At 43.3% G+C, this 20,458-nt stretch overlaps 2 protein-coding genes and 1 long non-coding RNA gene across 4 annotated transcripts; 1 reads left to right on the forward strand and 2 right to left on the reverse strand.

Moving 5' to 3' along the window:
* Positions 1-495: 495 nt before the first annotated feature.
* LOC125706526 (UDP-glucuronosyltransferase 2A1-like) lies at positions 496-5,319 on the reverse strand. 2 transcript variants are annotated; one of them, XM_048973256.1, is made up of 3 exons: positions 5,239-5,319; positions 3,050-3,166; positions 496-2,311 (listed from the first exon to the last, which is right to left on the reverse strand). In XM_048973256.1, the coding sequence occupies exon 3, from the start codon at positions 2,304-2,306 to the stop codon at positions 714-716; it is 1,593 nt and encodes a 530-aa protein (XP_048829213.1). In that variant the 5' UTR covers positions 2,307-2,311; positions 3,050-3,166; positions 5,239-5,319; the 3' UTR covers positions 496-713. The 2 variants fall into 2 exon arrangements, with proteins under 2 accessions (XP_048829213.1, XP_048829212.1); XM_048973255.1 differs by having other exon boundaries at positions 2,840-3,166.
* Positions 5,320-5,332: 13 nt separating this feature from the next.
* LOC125706529 (uncharacterized) lies at positions 5,333-19,022 on the forward strand. Its single transcript, XR_007382008.1, has 3 exons — positions 5,333-5,435; positions 8,206-8,316; positions 18,458-19,022. It is a non-coding gene; the product is annotated as an uncharacterized LOC125706529 (long non-coding RNA).
* On the reverse strand, positions 9,836-14,050 carry LOC125706528 (neuronal acetylcholine receptor subunit beta-4-like). The gene is made up of 5 exons (XM_048973257.1): positions 13,659-14,050; positions 13,529-13,573; positions 13,233-13,342; positions 10,900-11,911; positions 9,836-10,599 (listed from the first exon to the last, which is right to left on the reverse strand). The coding sequence occupies exons 1-5, from the start codon at positions 13,770-13,772 to the stop codon at positions 10,420-10,422; spliced, it is 1,461 nt and encodes a 486-aa protein (XP_048829214.1). The 5' UTR covers positions 13,773-14,050; the 3' UTR covers positions 9,836-10,419.
* Positions 19,023-20,458: the final 1,436 nt, after the last annotated feature.

Here is a 20,458-nt window from a genome sequence, read left to right on the forward strand (position 1 = left end):
CCCAGGGAGCTGGGGGTTAAGGGCCTCGCTCAGGGACCCACAGGCTGAGGCTGGGTTTGAACCTGCAACCTTCTGATTACAGGCACACAGGCTTAACCCACAGAGCCACACGCTGCCCCCTTACAGGCATATCATCATGAGAATGAGTACGAGGATGCAAACACATTATTCCACCTGATACTGATATTGGTGCATCCCTAGTATGTATGTGTCTGTGTATGATTTGTTTGGTTCACATAAAGTAAATTACACTAAATTCGCTCGTGGCAAATTTTTAAACTGAATTTTATCGTACGGAATATGAAAAACAGACTGAGCTGTCCTTTCATTGGCATATTCTTTTGTATGTTTTTGTTTTTCTGCTGTGATATTGCACTAATGGTTCTCAATGCAAGGTCATTGGGCACAGTTCTTATATTATAATTTAACGTACTATTCTGAAGTACATAAAAGTCACATATATGGAGGAGAGAATGGCCAGCACTTCTTAGAACCTTGTGATTGTGAAAACACACCTGAAATGCTTTTATTTGTTTATTACGGTTATAGCATGATTTGCAAACGATCACCGTGAGCTCGCGTACACTCTGTCTATTGCAACAGCTAAACATAAATTGTTTAATGCCTTTGCCATTAATCTTACATTCCATTTTGTCAAGAATCACCGGTTATACAAGTTGCTGCTTCATATTTTACAAGAGTGTTTTAGCAATTTATTCACTCTTTACTTTTTTTCTGCACCACAGTCTGTAACACACAAACTTGATAAAAGCAAAAATGCATAGTAAGATAATTACTAGGGCAGCCAGTAACACCAGCATTACATCCACAGAGTAATAAACGTACCAAGGCATCTTGTATGACTCCGTTCGCAGGTGAGAAGCACCTTTGTGCCTCATGACAAACTCGATCCAGAATATTGCCCGGTCCAGTGGTTTCATTGGTTGGTCGTGGTGAAGCATGGAGAGCTTCTGCATGTTAGTTCTGTAGGATGGGTCATTGAGCACCTCCTTTGTGGCCTCCAGGAAGATCTTTCTGTCTATGGTGGTGATGTCCACAAGCTTTGCCACGCCCTTTGCCTTCATCCTGGACAGGTTGTCAGGCTGATCAAAGACGAGAGGGAAGCCGACAAGCGGAACACCATGATAGATGGCTTCCTGCAGACCGTTGGTCCCCCCATGTGTCACAAAGGCCCTGGTCTTAGGATGGCCCAAGAGGTCATTCTGTGGCATCCAGTCGACTAGTAGTGTGTTGTTACCCAGATTAGCTGGTTTTTCTCCTATGTGCCTCCAGATGACTTTTTGGGGCAACATGGAAAATGCTGCAGCCATCTCGTCAGTGACGTCGCGTGGAAGTTGGCCGATTAGCGTACCTAAGGACATAATAATGATGCCGTGTTCCCCAGAACTTGAAACAAAGTCCTCTAGGTCTTGAGGAAGGGGCTTGGAGGGCTTGCACTGAAACCCTGCAATGTAGACAATGTTGGGCATAGTTGGGCGAGGAAATTCAAAGACAAAATCATTCCTCATTAGCCATATGTCAGCCGCTTGAAACAGTGACAAGAAGTCCACCTCCGGGCCAAAGTAACGACGGCACACAGATGTATAAGAAGCTCTTGTAATCAATTCAATTTGGAAATGTCCAAAGAGGGAAGCGAATAAGTTTTGGACTCTCTGGAAAAAATTCATTTTGTCAGTCAACTCTGCTCCAGGAAAAGGACAATAGGAGAGTGGTGATGGGGCAAGAATAAAATGAGCTTCTCCTTGGGCGGTCCATCTTACGTTGAAGACAAGGGGGAGGCCTAGGTGGTGTGCCAACATCACCCCTCCACCAACAGCAGGGTCTGTGAGAACCAGGTCATATTTAGCTTCCCGCAGAGACTGTATTAACTTATGGTCTTCAAACATTTTAACAATCAAGTCAGACATGTGGCTGTGTAACTTAAAATATAGATCCATCTCCAGCTTCAGACGTGTCCAGATATATGCACCCTCCCTTCGGAGCTGAAGTAACCTGGACAAATACTGGTCAAAAAAGCTCTCGTCAAACACAACTGTGTCCGGGATTACAACTGGGGTGTAGTGAGGGGATGTTTCATTCAGGTACCAGCTGCTGGAGGCACGTATCACAGTTACATTGTGGCCCCTTGAATGTAGCTCCTCGATAAGGATTTTCATGTTGACCCAGTGGCTTCCATCCAATGGGAAGACCAGAACCTTCCCACCCCTGGCACCCGGAGGGAAGCACAGCCAAAGCTGCACTATAGCAAGCAGCAGGAGCTGCATGTTCCAGAAGAATCCTTTCATTTTATCTTAAGGACACACAGGAAAAGAAGCTGTTGATATCAAAGTATGTTGAACAATCTCCAGATCACAGGATCAACACATGAGCAACCTAATAAAGAGTTAATAATAAACTCTCCACAAGCATTTTAAGAATAGCTTCTTATTCATTATGGATGATCTTAAGTATATTTGGAACATAGATGGATGCTTTCATTTCCTCATGCAAGATTTTTAAAAACTTCTAGTTTTATTTATTTTTGTCACATGCAGATCAGTCACAAAAAGCACCTTAATCCCAGAATTACCAAATATGAACATTTGCTGCACTTGACGATGATCTGAAAGCCACATTTTCTCATTCTAGTTCTGAATTCTTATCTTCTCACATAAGTCCTGTTATTCAGGTGTTCAGGAGTTACTACGTCTACATGTAACATACTTTAAAAGAACTACTATAAGACAGATATATGTACGATCTATCAGGCACAAAAAAACGGATATGCCCTCATGAAATTACATGAAGTCATACAATAACGTCCATTATGAATTCTCACCTGAAATAATCCCGTCCTGCTATAGCACCTGCTGCGAGCAACAACTTTGACTTGAGCCACACTGGCAAACGGTGCAGCATATAACCTTTGACCAGTATATAACCCGACTAAAATGAGCATATCCTTTCTCAGCTTCGTTTATAACAGCCTGCAGTAGACCTTAGTAACTAAGTAGCAGTTCGTAAAAAGGCATATCTGTGAGAAACCTACTGTAGCAGAGGTAAGGCCGTCCTTGGAATGAACAGCTTCGCGCCTGTCACTCACGCTTATCAGAGTTATAGGCTCCAAAGGTCACAGCGACCTTTCAGTACCGCCTCTCTGGCATCTCTGTACTCCAAAAGAACAGAGAGGGTTTGCATTATACATTTTCAACACGCACAAATCTCGCACAAGTGATATTAACAGTTATAAGATTTATTTTTATAGTTTAATGCTAACTACCATTCTAGCCTGTAAGTGACCACCCCTTAGAATCTTAGTGAGGAATTTCAGTATCTTTATTGCTATTGTATATGTACAATGAAAATTAATAGGCTTTCTTCAAGAATGTTCCATCAATAGAATGCACACACACACTACACTACATGAACAAAAGTATTGGGACACCTGGCCATTACACCCACAGGAACTTTTATGACATCCCATTTTAAATCCATAGGCATCAATATCGAGTCGGTCCCTTTAGCAGCCACAACAGCTGCCACTCTTCCAGTAAGGTTTTCCACAAGATTTTGTAGTGCGTCTGTGGGAATTTTTGCTCATTCATCCAGAAGAGCATTGGTGAGGTCAGGCACTGACGTGGGATGTGAAGGCCTGCCTCACAATCTCTGTTCTAGTTCGTTCCAAAGGTCTCCAGTGGGTTTGAGGTCAGGGCTCTGTATGGGCCAGTCAAGTTCTTCCACACCAAATTCATCCAACCATCTTTATCGACCTTGTTTTATGCACTGGGGCACAGTCATGCTGGAACAGAAAAGGACCTTCCCCAAACTGTTCAAAAGTTGGAAGCATAGAATTGTCCAGAGTGTGCTGGTATGCTGAAGCATAAAGAGTTCCCCTTCAGTGGAACTAAGGGGCCTAAACCAACCCCTGAAAAACGTTATTGAGTCAACAGAGTTGTCGACTTTTGCGTACTATTTTGCGAAGCTGTCTCACAGTTTTGTGGAGTAGCTAATAACTTTACTTTTTTCAGTAGCTTATTAGTAGCGCGGCTACTTTTAAAATGTTGTAGCTTTTTCAGTAACTAACTTTTTTATTTTTACAAATACAAATTTGTAATTGTTCATTTTACAAATGTAGTTGGGTGTGGTCAGGTGATGTGCATGGTCTAGCTGGGTGTGGTCGAGTGACGTGCGTGGTCTAGCTGGGTGTGGTCGGGTGATGGCGTGGTCTAGCTGGGTGTGGTCGGGTGATGGCGTGGTCTAGCTGGGTGTGGTCAGGTGATGTGTGTGGTCTAGCTGGGTGTGGTCCGGTGATGGGCGTGGTCTAGCTGGGTGTGGTCAGGTGATGGGCGTGGTCTAGCTGGGTGTGGTCAGGTGATGTGCGTGGTCTGGCTGGGTGTGGTCGGGTGATGGCGTGGTCTAGTTGGGTGTGGTCGGGTGATGGCGTGGTCTAGCTGCGTGTGGTCAGGTGATGTGCGTGGTCTGGCTGGGTGTGGTCGGGTGATGGCGTGGTCTAGTTGGGTGTGGTCGGGTGATGAGCGTGGTCTAGCTGGGTGTGGTCGAGTGATGTGCGTGGTCTAGCTGGGTGTGGTCGGGTGATGGGAATGGTCTAGCATTTCAGTAAATGCCCTTAAGGGTAAAAATCACAAGTTAAGATTCAAGATTCTTTATTTGCCTTCTGTACATAGGTACATAGGAATTCTTATTTGCACTGTCCAATCACGATCATACACTATCTAACAGAATTAGCACAAAAGAAGACAAAAGCACTCACAAAACAGCAAAATAGACGTAGCACCAAATTTTGGGCCTGCTCACCCTCCATTGCAAATTAAAAATATGGGTTACATTGAAAATAAGGGTTACAGAAAAATAAATAATGTACTTATTATGTCATATTTATTATGTTATATTTACTGATTAGGTTAGCTAGTATGTATTGAAGGCCTAAACAGCCAACAACTACTAAGATAAGTGTACTTTGAATCATATATCTTGCTTTATGAAGATTAGACTTAACCTCTGTTCGAAGCAATGGAATTAGAGAGGAATTCAAAAAAGAAAAACAAAAGTAAACTAATATACAATATAAACAGCTCGTAAACAATAAGCTAAGCGTACTTCAGCGATCATACTGCGGTTAAATGAGGATTTTACACTTGCTGTCTGTTCAAATTCTGCATGTTTGTAAGCTAACGTACGTCATTGCAACATATTTACTGTTCGGCACTTCCGGCTCACCTGTTTGCCAGCAGTTACCTGCCCTCTTTTAACTTTTTGCCTCGCTCCCCGCCCTCCTCGCGCTTCCGAAATCCTGGATTTTAGTTTCGGTTCCATTTCGGATTTGCTCACTGGACGATCAACCCACTTTAGCTTTTGAGCTGGTGGAGGAGGACATTGAGGGGTGGCGTGGAGGCAGTAAGGAGGCAGTTTAGCAGGTAAAGGAAACAACGTGCAAATAACCAGAACTTATTATTTATTTATGTAATAACAAAGTAATCATATTGCAAATCAAAATGAAATCATTTCCGAGGTTCTTGGAGCGCCCCACACATCCAGTGAGTCAAGTCCATGACGATAGTGCATGTGGAATATTTATGGATAAAAAATAATTTGGAAAAATGACTGAAACAGAAGATATGGCAAAATAAATTATAAATATATGATATACATATAAAATAAATAGAAGGAATGACTGAAATAGGAATATGGCAGAATAAACTCCGATGTGCAAAGTGTTATCTGTCCAGCAAAGTGGTCTGTGAATTTGTGAAATTGTGGTGTTATCACTCTGTAGCGAGATGTTCCAAAGCGAAGGGGTAGAAACCAGCGGGTGGCAGTCCTGATGCTCATATACCTTCAATCAGACCTCGGTTTCGAGATCAAACTGTGACGAGGGTGAGTAAGGTCGCGCAGGAGTTAAATTACGTTAAATATTTAACAAAACATTCGTAATTTCGTGAAGATTAGCTCCGTGCTGGCCCCCCATCCTGGGTTGTTCCCCGCCTCATGCCCGTAGCTTCCGGGATAGGCTCCGGACCCCCCGCGACCCAGAAGCATAAAGCGGTTTGGAAAATGGATGGATGGCTCCGTTAGTGTGACCTTGTAGGTTTAACTTTAAGATCACTGTTTTAGTGCTAAATACAGTTTATCTTAATACAATATAAAATGACTGTAAGCGTTTAGTATGTCTGGATAATTAGATATAGTGATGAATGGCCAGCGGCGTCTTCGTAAGTGGCAGATTGAATTCCCTTTCGGTGTCACCTTGACGGATACAGGGGTCCCCTGCACTGCACTTTCTGGTACGTTCCCTGTTATCGCCGTGCCTGGCTTTATGTATTCTGTGATTATGTCTGGTTTACAGTCAAACAACTGCCCGCCTCATACATTATTTTGGCTGTTCTGTCCTGCATCAGAAAGACCAGTTTGAATACTAACAGCTGCAAGCAAATGTGGACACAGCAAATTGGTAATCATATTTAAGAAGCACAAACTATGACATGACAAGCTTTATTTACCGTTGGTCAAAAACAGTGTTGCTGTAGATGCCTAAAAAGCATGCATTTCCTTTGGGACCCCCTGGGGTTCTTCAGAGACGTTGTAAATTGACAAAATGCCCGCAACACGAGAAAGAGGGACTATGAAGGCCTACCACTTGTACCCAGGGTCAGGGTCAGCGCCCGCTAGTCCTGTCCCATATGCTGTTCCCCGTTTAGCCAGGTCCTGTTTGGTGTTTCCCTCGTCTTTTCCCTTCTTCCCCGGGTGATCGTGTAGCTTTGCAGGCTGAGCGTGCGGCTCGGAGGCTCATATCCGTTTATTTGTGCGTTGAAGGCCAGCCTCACCTGAAATTTATTCTTTATGTTTGGGGTTTCCCTATGTTTGCTTTTGCTCTTGTTTGGTTTATCCCACTTTTGCCATGTTTATGTTCTGCTTGTAAGGGGGCAGCATGTGGTTTGGGGGCAGCATGTGGCTCAGTGGTCTAAGCCTGTGTGCCTTTAATCAGAAGGTTGTCTGTTCAAACCCAGCTTTGGTACGTCTGCAGGTCCTTGAACAAGGTCCTTAACCCCCTGTGCCTGGGGTGTCGCTACAGGTGGCCGCCCTTTGTAGCCAGCTACTCTACAAAAAGAGCAAGTGGGGGGAGGCATAAAGATATTTTCCCCACAGGGATCAATAAAGGTTTTACTGTTGCACTTTATGTCATTGTGTCCTTTGTTCAACTACCCTGTGTGCCTTTAATTGCCCCTCAGGGACAAATAAAGTTTTTTTTGAATCTGAATTGAATTTGAATTTGTGGTTCGTGTCTGCATTTTGGTAGTGTTTCCTAGTTCCTGTGCCTGTTAATTTGATGTACTCCACGTGTTGCCTGTTGTCTTGCACCTTTTCTGATTGGTTAATTTAGTTATTGGTTCCCCCCTGTTCTGCATCATATCTCCTTAGTTGTCTATTTAAGTGCTTTTGCCCGCTTTCTCTTCTTTCCTGTGTCGTCGTGTTATGTGACTGTGTGGTTGTTAATCTAGTTCCTGGTCTAGTTCTGCTCCCCAGTTGTGTGATTCTGTGTTTTTTCCCTGTTTTGTTTCCCTTTGTGGTCCTTGTATTGTGTGCCTTCCCAATTTATTTACTTTAGTAAGCCCCTGGCATGGTGAGCGGCTCCATAGATCGTCATCTTTTCCCTGCCGGCACCATGCCCTGCTTTGATGTCGTTGATCTTAGTTGCGTAAGTGATCAGGCATTAATAGTAGGGGATCCCTAGCTGTGCTGTCTTTGGCAAACTGAAGGGCTGCTCTGCCAGAATGCCCTGTCTGCGGGTGCTGAATGCGCCCACGAACCCCACAGGGTATGCTTGGCATGTGACATGGCAGCAGTGTCGGATGCCCAGAAGTGACTGGAGAGGCAGTGTTAAGATAAGGGAGTATGGGAGGGGGCTTCTTAAATAGGTATATGAAACCCTCCCCTCCTGCCTCCCCCCCCCCCAAAAAGTACCAGAGAACCCAATGTAGGCATGTAGAGCAGCAGAAATGCGTGTTCAAGCTAAATGGGCATATCCCCAGCACACAATACAACATCAAGAACTGGGTACCTTCCTGACAACATTGCAGTATGGCTTCCCCTTTGCTGCACTGTATGTGTGGAGTGATGTACAGCATCTTTCTGCTCAAAATGAAGCCCTCCTTCCTCTCTTCTCCCATCCCTCTGTTCTGGCTCCAGCACATGCCCCCATCTTCCTCAAGTGCCTGACGGTCCCAGACTCCTCCCTCGGAATAGACCCGTTCAGCATCACCCGATCTGGGTCAGGGTCCCCTGGAGCTCTCCTAAGCGGTAAGGAGGAACTCTGCTTTGCTTCGGTATCTGTCATCATGCTGTCCTGTCCCCCGGGAGACAGCACTGCATTCATCATGCCAACACGCAAAGCTGATTTCATCTCTTCCTAACATGGCTTCTTTGAGATCGTGAACAATCTCGCTTGCATACCCATAAGCTCCGTGTGGTTCTATAGATCGTCAGGATGTATCACTCTTGCATGGGCCGTGCAGATCCACCCATTAGGCAGCATCAGTGGCCTACAGCACTATCTTTGTAGGAGGTGCGGACTTGGCAGCCCCATGGGTGTGGTGCTTATACTGAATTGAATTGCTTCCAGCATTTCATCAAGCATTTATCCATTAAGTGTTTAAAAGTCCTTGAATGACAAACACAGAGTAACACTTTGAGGGGGAACATAATGTAGTAGTACACTTTTACTAAATGCATTAGCAAACATACTGATCCCATGTTTGTTCATGATTAATCATTAATAACAGTTCATGTATTTCATGCAGTTTCCATATTTGCTCATGATTTGAGTTACTAAGTTACATCTGTCCCCTCAGTGTTAAACATTTACCAGTCTGAAATCTTTAACACAATGCTACGAAGTTTGCTGATGCACATTCTGTCCAGCCCAAACTTACTCTATTTCTGTCATACCCGGCTCGTCCGCTCCTCGTGTGTGCCACGCCCCCTGCTTACCCACGTGTGCCTCCCTGATCGTACCCAGTTGTGTCCGTTTACTTTCAATCAGTCCTGTCTATTTGAGTCCTTGTCTTATCAGAGTTCGATGTCTGTCATTGATGTTAGTCGATGTTCGTACCTTCGTCTCCGATTAAACCCTCGTTTACCCTGATTTTCGGCTTCCAGTCCTGTTTGCCTGATCCTTGCCCACCTACTCGCACGATCGCCTGTCTGCTCAACCCTGATCGTGACAATTTCACTGTTCTGTTTTGATTCTGACCTTTTCTTAATTGAATAAACTAACATAAAATGAACATTTTAATTGTACATTAATGTATTTTCCTTTTTTGATTATTGATGGTCAGTTAAGTATCCGTTGACATGCTCTTGATACATTTAAAACTATATTTTTAGAGAACGCATTTAATGTTAACCAACCTCCATGACCTGCAAAAACAAGTTTTTCTAATCAAATCAAAGCCCACAGTAAACTTGTAGTTACCGTGCAAGTTGAGTTCAGTATGAATATCACTGACAATATCGCATCATTTTCTGCTGCTCTTACTGGAAATTCCACTGATGGAACACTGGGTGGAGCCATTAAGCTTGAAATTCGGACTTGTCTAAACAGGAAGGGTTTCCATGCAAAGAGCAAATATTCTGAGACCTATACCACTAACGAAGCTGACCCAGGCATCCATATTCAAAACAAAAAATATTCCAAGCATGTGTTGGAACATAATCTGCACCTTCCAATAATGATTGTTTTACAATTGATTACAATTATTTGTTTAAAGGGAAAATAAAATAAATTCCTCTTTATAAAGCTTAGATGCTAAACCTGCCTACAACTGTTCCTACTGTTGCATAATGATATTTGTTAAATGACCGAGTACATGATCCATTTAACTGGTACTGAGGTATTTCAGACAACATGTTTTACAAGGTTTCTCCCAGTAGGGGGTGCTGAAGGCAGAGGCCCCAAGTCCTTGGGTTTCACACACCAAGATTAATTCCCAGAGGAGCATCCTGTTATCCATCACAGTGCACACATTTTATTTTTCTGAAGTCAAGTGCGGGTGAAAAATGATTTTCAATTAAATTCCAGCTGAGTAAATACAAATCGTAACGATGTTCATGTGAACAGAAGCTACACTCGGGATATGCATAAATCATAAAATTATGAGAGAATGATAATTGCATAAAGTAAAACTGAGAGGGTCCTTTGTAGAACACGGACATGTTCCATTTGGCCTTCAAAATAATATTTATCCAAATGCCAGCCTGGAGACAGAAAACTGCTCATACGTGGGGTAAATGGTATTATAACGGCATGCCCATTAGTCCTGTTTCCTGAATTACAATCATAACCTCTTGCTTGTAGACAGAACGTCCTGCTTCAAAAGATTACTGCTGCAACAGCTCAACATTTCAGATTAAAAAGGGGTCTCTTCTGGACTTCTCCATGTTGGATTGTTGCATGGGAGGGGTTTGGTTCTGAAAGAGCGGCTGCAGGAAAAGGCCCACGGTTCCCACCACACAGACGATGATGAAGATCCAGAGGAACAACCTGTCCACCACCATGGCCACGTACTTCCAGTCATCAATCACCTGGAGAGGAGGTGGGGAAGGTGGGGAGTCATGACAGCACACTCGTGTTTACTCGTATGGGAACACTGCAAACACACAGCACAAGTAATGTGGGGCAGTGGAAGGACTCATTGCAATGAAGTATTTCAGCAAAACATTGAAATTAGATTTTACCTTATAGATGGACGCAAATGGACCCTAAAATACATCGTTCCATTTTCTGTTACTGTGCTACAGAAGTTCCCTGCTCACTTCGTCAATAAACTGATGAAGAAATTGAACATGTCGTCACAAAGAAACATTTCTGGAAAGTTCACTTACACTCTGGTCATTGTCGGTACCCATCATGTGATCTGCAACAAAGCACACCCCCTGGACAGCCTCCTGCAGGTCATGTCCCCAGTCCTGGGAGTCAGCAAACCTACTGGTCAGGAACTCTACTGAATGCAGGTCACCCTTTCTCAGCGTCTGACTGAGGCTAGTAGGGGCTCTGCTGTAAAACTCCCCCAGGGTATGTGAGTGGAGAAAGGCAGGGGTGGAGGAGGAGATGCTGGAGGAGGGACCAGCATGGTAGCTCATCCCTGCCCTGGACGCCCGGAGCTGCCGCTGCTGTCGGAAACGCTGTCGGGCCGAGAAGTTCTCTGGACGCCTCATGAAAAGCAAAGCAGGGAGCTTGACCAGGAAGAGCAGCTGGACCCATGAGGGCATGGTGTGTGTACTGGGGGAGCGGTGGTGCACGTTAAGCACACACACACTCGTGATTATGGAGAAGGTCACCAGGACCATCGTGAACATCAGGTACTTGCCAATCAGGGGCACATCCAGAGAGGTTGGGGGGACGATCTTGGAGATAAGCAACAGGAAGACAGTGAGTGCCAGCAGCACGGAGATGCAGAGGGTCATCTTCTCACCACAGTCAGAGGGCAAGTAGAAGACCAGGATGGACAGTGAGGTTATGAGGATACAGGGAATGATGAGGTTGATGGTGTAGAACAGGGGCTTCCTTTTGATCATGAAGTCATACGTAACGTCTACATAGGTGGGGTCTGTGGGGTTGACTGTCCGCCTGCCTGGCAGAGCCAAGATGTCCCACTCGCCACTGGGCGTGAAGTCATCCATGCTGGCCACTTTGCTCTTGAGCACCAGGTCGATCTCAGTATGGTCATACGTCCAGGACCGGAACTTCAGGGTGCAGTTCTGCTGATCGAAAGGGAAGTGCTTCACCTCAATCTTGCAGGCGCTCTTGTAGATTACAGGTGGAAGCCAAGAAACACTACCGTTGAAAGAGACGATTACATTCGTAAAGACAGTCACCTCATAGGTACCGTCGGCACTGCAGATGTGGAAGGGAAGTGAGAGATTCACAAGGTTAATTATGCAGACAGTTGACTAGTTACAATTATGGAAGCCCGTTTCCACCACAAAAAGAAAGAAAAAGTCATAATAACGAGAAACTCTCATTATTACGACTTAGTATCTCATAATAACGAGAAACTTTCTCATTATTATGACTTACACTCACCGGCCACTTTATTAGGTACACCTTGCTAGTATCGGGTTGGACCCCCTTTTGCCTTCAGAACTGCCTTAATCCTTCATGGCATAGATTCAACAAGGTACTGGAAACATTCCTCAGAGATATTGGTTCATATTGACATGATAGCATCACGCAGTTGCTGCAGATTTGTCGGCTGCACATCCATGATGCAAATCTCCCGTTCCACCATATCGCAAAGGTGCTCTATTGGATTGAGATCTGGTGACTGTGGAGGCCATTTGAGTACAGTGAACTCATTGTCATGTTCAAGAAACCAGTCTGAGATGATTCGAGCTTAATGACATGGTGCATTATCCTGCTGGAAGTAGAGATCAGAAGGTGGGTACACTGTGGTCATAAAGGGATGGACATGGTCTGCAACAATACTCAGGTAGACTGTGGCGTTGCAACGATTATCAATTAGTACTAAGGGGCCCAAAGTGTGCCAAGAAAATGTCCCCCACACCATTACACCACCACCACCAGCCTGAACCGTTGGCAGGGTGGATCCATGCTTTCACGTTGTTGACGCCAAATTCTGACCCTACCATCCGAATGTCGCAGCAGAAATCAAGACCAGGCAACATTTTTCCAATCTTCTATTGTCCAATTTCGGTGAGTCATAACTGCTTATCCAGTATATGATTGCAGGAAACATGAGGCATGAGACATACTGGATCAGGCATGATGTGTGAGACACACTGCATGAGGTATGAGGCACGAGACACTGGATGAGACGTAATGCATGAGACACGATTTGGAGCTTACTCCGGAAACGGAAGAAGCCTCAGGTCATTTAAGTCGAAGTCATGAAAAAAAAAATTGTCGTTGTAAAAAAAATTCTCGTTGCAAAAGAAAATCTCGTAAGTTTCTCGTAATAATGGGATACTAAGTCGTAATAATAAGAAAGTTTCTCGTTATTGTGAGATACTAAGTCGCAATAATGAGAAAGTTTCTCGTTATTATGAGATACTAAGTCGCAATAATGAGAAAGTTTCTCATTAAAACTTTTTTTTTCTTCTTTTTGTGGCGGAAATGGGCTTCCATATACAATAGACCAGCTTTATTGTTAGTGAAATTCGCACTTTTGCCACACGTGGGCGCCAACAGCACCTACTTGTTATACAGAACTATATCAGGGAGCCACACATGACGAGAGGGAATCCGCAGCTTGTCAATTCCGTCGTATTTGGAGGGGTCCCATGACAGTCTGTAATCGACCCAATCCTGCAGAAAACGTCAGCAATTTTAATACTGCTTTCTGCTCATTTAATTAAATGCCGCCCAGCCACTTTATTAAATGCACTATTTACTTAAACTGACAAAACAGCATTAATTTCCTTTTTGTTTCGGATCAGAAAAAAACGTGAAGATAACGGTGAGACACCGTGGAGTCTTCACCGTCATGCCTACCTGAGTTAGCCACACGTTGGTGGTCATGATCTGCTCCCTCTCGTTCTGGTAAAAGGCAGAGGGTGGGGCTGCATTAGGCAGAACGCTGTGTTATTGCTGGGTGACTAATGGCGGGCTTCTACTCGCTTACCACGCTAATGAGCTGCGCCAGGGACACCAGGAGTTTAATGGTGACCCGCTCGGTTCTGTTGATGGCCGGTCGGATCAGCTTGTTGTAGCGGTCCTCATGCAGAAGCTGCTCCATTAAGCGCTCCTCCGAGTCCGCCGCGCGTCCGCCTGCCCGGCAAAACCATGCTGCGTCATCGATTCAGTCTTATTTATATATTCATTTTGCGTCTTCTGGGCTGAGAAAGAAGTAAGAACAAGTAAAACGGTATGATATGTCGTTTAGATGCACCGCGACGCATCATGAATCGCATGTAACACATTGGGAGAGATATCTGTGTAACGTTTCTTCTCTGTGTACCCATATGTATTTCACAATCAAATGCAGGGATAAAACTTCAAATTACAGGGAAGTTCTGATGAAGTTCTGATGAGTTTGCTGTCCCAATCCAGCTACTGAATAAAATAAAACAGAACATATATTTAATCATATCTACAGCTTTCATCTTTAATGGTTTTTATATGGGCAAGGAACGAATATTGATTTACCTGTCAGACAGTAGATGCTTCAGCAAATCAGTATTAAACTTCACAGTTAATTTGGGAAATGGTGAGCTGGCGTAGAACCTCGGGATAAATGGTGATCGTGGATGTTCCAGCATCATTAATCGAACAGACATTCAAGATGGTCATGATGTAAATTATATTTCGCTGGCAAGTAGGACAGTAGATCCTTTCGCTCGCTTTTGCTGCTCTATCACAAAGTATGTAAAATCATAAAATTCAGAAAAAATAAACTTTTGGATAAGGTGAAATATATACACAATCGGGCCTTGATGAGAGAAATTGATTACAAAAGGATGGATGGATGGATGGATGGATGGATGGATGGGTCGCTAAAATGGTATGAGAAAAAAGAAACCGAATTCATTTAGGAATCAGTACATTAGTAACTGGTCCACCAGGAGAGCGGCACACGCGTCTCTGTAGGAAAAATACATCGCTTTAAATCTCATTTCTATAATGAAACAGGGTCGGGGAAAGGTTTCTTAAGCAGTTTTTTAGTAAATCCATGCAGCCACACTTTATGTATTTCAATTCAGGAACCAAATGTGAATAAAATAAAAATGACATTCAATATTACTTAGAGAGAAGTCGAAATAGTGAATATAAAATTATGGCTTATATACCAGCGACAGCAAATGTTTAAACGCGGACAAAATAGAAAGCAGTCAACATAAGAGCAAATTACAGTAAGGAACTCAGTACTCCGGCAGAAAACTCAATTAATGCAATATCCCACCTTGGCTCTCAACAGAAACGTTTTATTTAGATAATACCATTTGTAATACACAAACAGCCGTGCGAATAGCTAAAAAAAGTGCACTTACTTTGAAAAATAAAAAAGAAGGAAAGACAGTAAGTCAGAGTCTGTATCATATCGGGAAGCTGTCCGGGTGGCTCCTTGTCATACAGCCGGTGAGAACTTGCCTTTGAGGAAAGCCCAAAGAATACCCCGAGTAGGCAGACACTGCAAACCTGCGATCGTGCGCGCTGCTTTTACACCACTTACAGGAAATTTCCGCAGAAAACGGACCTGGATCACTGACGATCTCGTGCCGCCTGGACAGGGGAGCAGAGCGTGCGCGCACTGGCGCAATCTGCTTAGCGCAGAGACGCGCGTGCCGTGGCTCCGCACAGCCCACGTCCTGCTTTGTTTAGTTGCATAATTTTTGTTATTAACTTCTGTCCTTTTTCATAATTTCCTATTATATATACGTTATATTTATGACACGGAAAGGATCATATTAATGAGTTGTATTATCCTACACAATAAATTGTTGATGCGATTTTATGCGTACCAGATATCTTACTTTTGTTACATATTATTAGGATTTATCTGATTGTCAAGTGAAGTTTCCTGTATGGATTTTTAAACGTGAAAATGGATTATGTTGTACATAACGTGGTGGTGCGTCACAGTAGTCAGGAGAGGGAAGGCCATCCTTGTGTAATTCGTAGGACGACATGTATCTTAGGAAATGTATCATGGTTGAGGTCTCCACCCATTTAAGGGGGTCCAGGGGGTTTCATTGGCTGGTTTTGATTATTGGGGGGGTTACAACCCCTCATCCCCCAATAATTCAGATGATCATGCCAAAATGACTACTGCATATTACACGTATAGACATGCAGCCTGCCCAATGATTCAATGTGATTCAATAAAAAAGGCTTCTCTTTTTAACATGACTGGTATCTAACGGCATTCTCCGGTTTGCACGACATGTTCTCTCTACTGAACATGGAGAAGGTGACACACGGGGACACTGATGCCTTGTCAGACCTGGAAAAAAGACAGCAGATGTTTTAGCACACTGAGGAAGGAGCGTATGACGTCACCATGGCAAACGCAAGAGCAAGAAGAAAGCGTTTGTTAAATAATACTCTAAATTCCACTATGATAGAGAATTCATAGTAGATTATGAACATTATATTTTATTTTGGACAGTAATATCTCCTTAGTTATTTCCTGCAAGAGGAAATATGCTTCTTGCTGCTGATTTGGGGCGGGGGGGTATGTGTTTTGCCCAGCAGAATCTCGCCAGAGCACCCAAAGCCACCCTCCCAATTGGCTACTTCGTCTCCGCTCACTCTAACTAGATTTCTTAATGTTTCTCCTCTTACAGTAGAAACTGGGACCAGTTAAAAACCCAAAATCATGTAAAACCCATTATGATCATAATTACCATGAGTGGTCTAAACAAAATAAATAGTCATTTTGTTTAATGAAGTGCTCAGAACTGTATTTGCTTTTACATCTTTCTAAGCCTTTATTTCCTCTTGGTGCTGAGGATATTTTCCCTTTACTCATTAGACAGGCAGTTCTGCTGTCCACAGCATTGATCGTTCTTGGCATGTAGCGGCGGTGGCTGCAGGGTATCATAAATACGGAGCACATAAGTCAGACTCGAGGCTCTCCGCCATGACGTTACACTTGGCTGAGAGCAGGTGCTTAACAGCAGGGCAAGACTGCTGTCACAAATGAAGGTTCTGGTGATTTGTCACAAGGCAAGACAGGCAAATAAAGGACAAATGGCGACCAGAGAACGACAGGTCTCTGGGAGGGACACTCCTCAAACACTTAACCACGGTTAACTACCTGTTTTATTAAAACAAACGTTTACTTGTCATTTCCCACTTATCACACTTAATACCTAGATTGTCAGGTATAAATATCCATCCATCCACTTCCTGAAACCCTTGGTTCTATTCCAGACCCCCTGCATATAAATATATTACCTAAAATACTGTCCTATTGACAGTTGCCAGGCTATTCATCAGTATCTCTTAAAGAAAAATCAAACGTGTCCAGAATAATTGATTTGCTGACTTTGCCATAGACACATGTCACTGTTATGCTCTAAAATTTAAAATTCTGTAGGTAGCAATCAAGTATTCTTGCTATCTCAATAAAAAGTAATTTTATATAATTAATTATTTGAGAAATTGCCCGGTATATTAATATAAAGAGATCTTGCCCGGAGATCGCTCAGAAGGACTATGTACAGTAGATGTGGAGAGTTGTCATGTTCTGACATGACCACTAGAAGGAGCTTTGGAGCAGCATTAATTTTTATTTTTCTTGGGTTTGGTCCCGAGTCTTTTCTGTGTGGAGTTCGCACGCTTCTCCCCGTGTTCACATGCGTTTTGGCCGGGGGCTCCAGTTTCCTCCCACGGTCCAGATGCATGCAGGATAGGTTGATTGGCGATTCTAAATTGGCCTTGTGCATCCTGTGGTGTGTTGGTGACTGCCCAGTGTTGGTTCCTGCCTGCGCCCATTGTTCCCAGGATTGGCTCCAGTCCCCCCCCCCATGACCACAGTTTGGATTAAGCAGTTTCAGAAAATGGATGGATGGAGTTCACCTGCTCATTAGTTAATTGCCCAGTTAGTAGAGTGCCTATAATTATGCCTGATTTTGGCCTGTGAGCCCCTTTGCTATGCTGCTCCTAGTCTTGTTGTCATCCTGTCCATCAATGGCTGATTGACTGACCGCAGTGAATCTGGCCATTGCACACCGCCAACCCGCACATCTGTGAGGCAGAAAATGGATTATGCTGGAAATCTGATTTGGCCATGCTTCCAAAGCGTGTCTGAGTGAGTGAATCCGCCAGCCCATGACGGACTACAGAAAACTGTTATCCAATTTGCTGGGCCGGCACAGGCCTGCTTCCTGCTACCGTTCCTCAGATACTCATGGCATAAGTGAGCAATCGGTGGCTGCTGATGTTTCGCAGTGTATGTCACCAAAGTTTATCGCTTTTAAGAAAATTCCAATTCTTAAGAACCCCTAACACCTACAGTATGTTTAACTCAAGCTTTGTCAAGCTAACCGCTTCTGATATTCCCTTTACATGTTCCAGAACTTCCTAATACCTGGTGCTTATTATCACAGCACTGCTTCCCATAGCAAACACAGTATATAATTCATGGCTGCCACTGGCCTCCTAAAAACACATAGCTGACACTCATCCCTCCCGACAGTTATAGTCCCCAGGTATAGGAAAATGATTAGGCCATTTTTCATGACGGACTATTGGGTTTGATTTCTCCCTAAAGTTTACTCAATAATAATAATTCATTCACGATAAACACACTAAAACCACAAACAAAATAGCCTGCAGACTATTCATGATCCAAAGAGCTTATTTTTACCAGTGAAAATATCATGAACAACTTATGCAAATCCAAAGCTTTATTTATTTTTGTTGTTCACTAAATATTTAAATCGGCATTTTTATTCCACTCTTTACCTTTATTCACAGGACCCGGGAGGGAGCAAAGCCCTGCACTGCCTGGAGGTCTGATAAGAGTGATTCGAGAAACACTGAATTAGAGGAATTGCCTCATTAAGCCACAGTCATGGCAAACACAGGAGTATAATTAACCACACAGTCACGGAATCTCCTGCAACAAACGTTGGCAACGGAGTGGATAGTCATGCAAAAGAGGCTAGTGACACTCAGATTCCATCTTTCCAGCTAGGCAGGTTTGCCAATTCTCTGTCCCGCTAGACCTGCCCTGATCAACAGCAAGTGGTGTTTGTGAAGCACATAACTTCATCTGAGAAGTGTTTGCCCACACAAGCTCACAGAAGGGGACCAGATCACCCAGCATCAATACATCAATACAGCTTGAATGGCAGTGAATCCCACCAGCATCTAATGGAAAGCAGAGGCTATCATGGAAACAAAGGGTGTCAAACTTCATATTAATATCCTTGGTTCTGCAGTGAGATGTTAGACAAGCTGCTGTCCACATACTCTTGGCTATATAGAGGAGATGCTGATGACTGTCTTTGTGATAGCAACAAAAAACAGTTAAATCTTATTGAACGTGTCCTGCTCTTCCATTCATTCACTGAGTCTTCTTCTTAACCTTGGCACAGGATAAGGCGTCCCTGTGCTTTATTCCCTCTGAGCATTTCGAGCCTGATCCATTTAGTAAAAGAAAATTAAATCCAAGGAATAATGACCACCAACCCACACCAGCCTGCATTTCTAAAAATGCATAATTCATAAATCTGCTTGCAGTGAATTAATATAATTGAGGACTGTTGCGCACTGTGCCCCCTCCCTCTACCTCTTTAATCACACCACCAATGTAAGCTTTAGCCCAGAGTGCAATGTTTGTATGAAAACAGCATCTGCAGGTTTGTATGCTCACCTCCCACTTGATTTAATCAAAGTCCATAGAGCCCAGAGGCATGAAATCAAATTTCTTCTTACCACTGGCCTGGAAAACTGCTCACATCGTCCCTGATGGCCTTGAGCAGAATGCTGTAACCAGGACATGACAGCAATCAACACCATCGTGAACTGGTACACATCATAACACACTGATACTCCAATTATTAAATTATACAATTTAGACACCCACTGTTAGAGTAGGTGAGTTACCCTTCTGCATTCTTTTTTCATTTGTAGAGCTGTTTCCTTAAAAAGCACAAATTCCTCTATCTAGACAACCCAATAATTACAAATAGCAGTGACCAGAACTAATCTCTCCAAACCTCTGGCCTCAGCCTATCTGCTGGTGCTATAGTGAGTTTGCTGTGCGGTTTTACAGTAGCACAGGCAGTTGTGCCAATAACCCCCTTCTGCTGAACAGCATTGTGCTGAACAGAATCCATCTTGGTGAAGCAGTCCAATTCAAGTCCGAAGAAATCTCGCCAAAGTTACACCACTCGTGCAAGAGTTATAGGTTTTGCAAATGGATACTTGACTTCCTTATTACCCCATACTTTCACAGATGATGCACAGAACACAGCGGAAATTTATAGCGCTATTACCTGTAAGTGTAACTGGAATGCAAATTGATTTTTCGTATTTAATAACAACATTTAAAGTGTAGTACTCGACTTCTCAAATTAATTTTAGGTGATTTTAAATGGCTCAATTCATTAAAGTGTTCGTTTAATATGTTGTTAAAAGTTTATAACGTTAAATAAGTGTTCCAATTATGTAAGTGTGCTGTTGAAAATATTTAACGATAAAGAGAGCAGCCTGACCTCTATTGGCAGAAATGCAGAACAACATCTTCACTCAATGTGCTTCTTAATCATACATTTCAAAAGTATAGGATTTCATTTTATGAAGAAATTGACGTTTTGTTTTACCCATTATCAATGCACATTGCGCTATATCTTTACTGAAGAAATTGAAGGCAAGTATTTAAGGTAAGTAGCTATTGTTCTTAAGCCCTGTGCTATCCTCTTGGCTGTAAGATTAATAAAATTCGGCTTACATTCTAGATGGAGAGTGTGG

This window comes from Brienomyrus brachyistius, chromosome 13, assembly GCF_023856365.1.
Source record: "Brienomyrus brachyistius isolate T26 chromosome 13, BBRACH_0.4, whole genome shotgun sequence".
NCBI classification, from domain to species: Eukaryota; Metazoa; Chordata; class Actinopteri; order Osteoglossiformes; family Mormyridae; genus Brienomyrus; species Brienomyrus brachyistius.

Excerpts from the sequence above, each read along its gene's own strand:
- LOC125706526 (XM_048973256.1), bottom strand. The coding sequence starts at position 2,306 with ATGAAAGGATTCTTCTGGAACATGCAGCTCCTGCTGCTTGCTATAGTG.
- LOC125706528 (XM_048973257.1), bottom strand. The coding sequence starts at position 13,772 with ATGGAGCAGCTTCTGCATGAGGACCGCTACAACAAGCTGATCCGACCG. Across the intron at positions 13,343-13,528 it reads CCAACGTGTGGCTAACTCAG|GATTGGGTCGATTACAGACT; the intron begins GTAGGCATGACG and ends CGTTTTCTGCAG. Across the intron at positions 11,912-13,232 it reads GATATAGTTCTGTATAACAA|TGCCGACGGTACCTATGAGG; the intron begins GTAGGTGCTGTT and ends CCACATCTGCAG.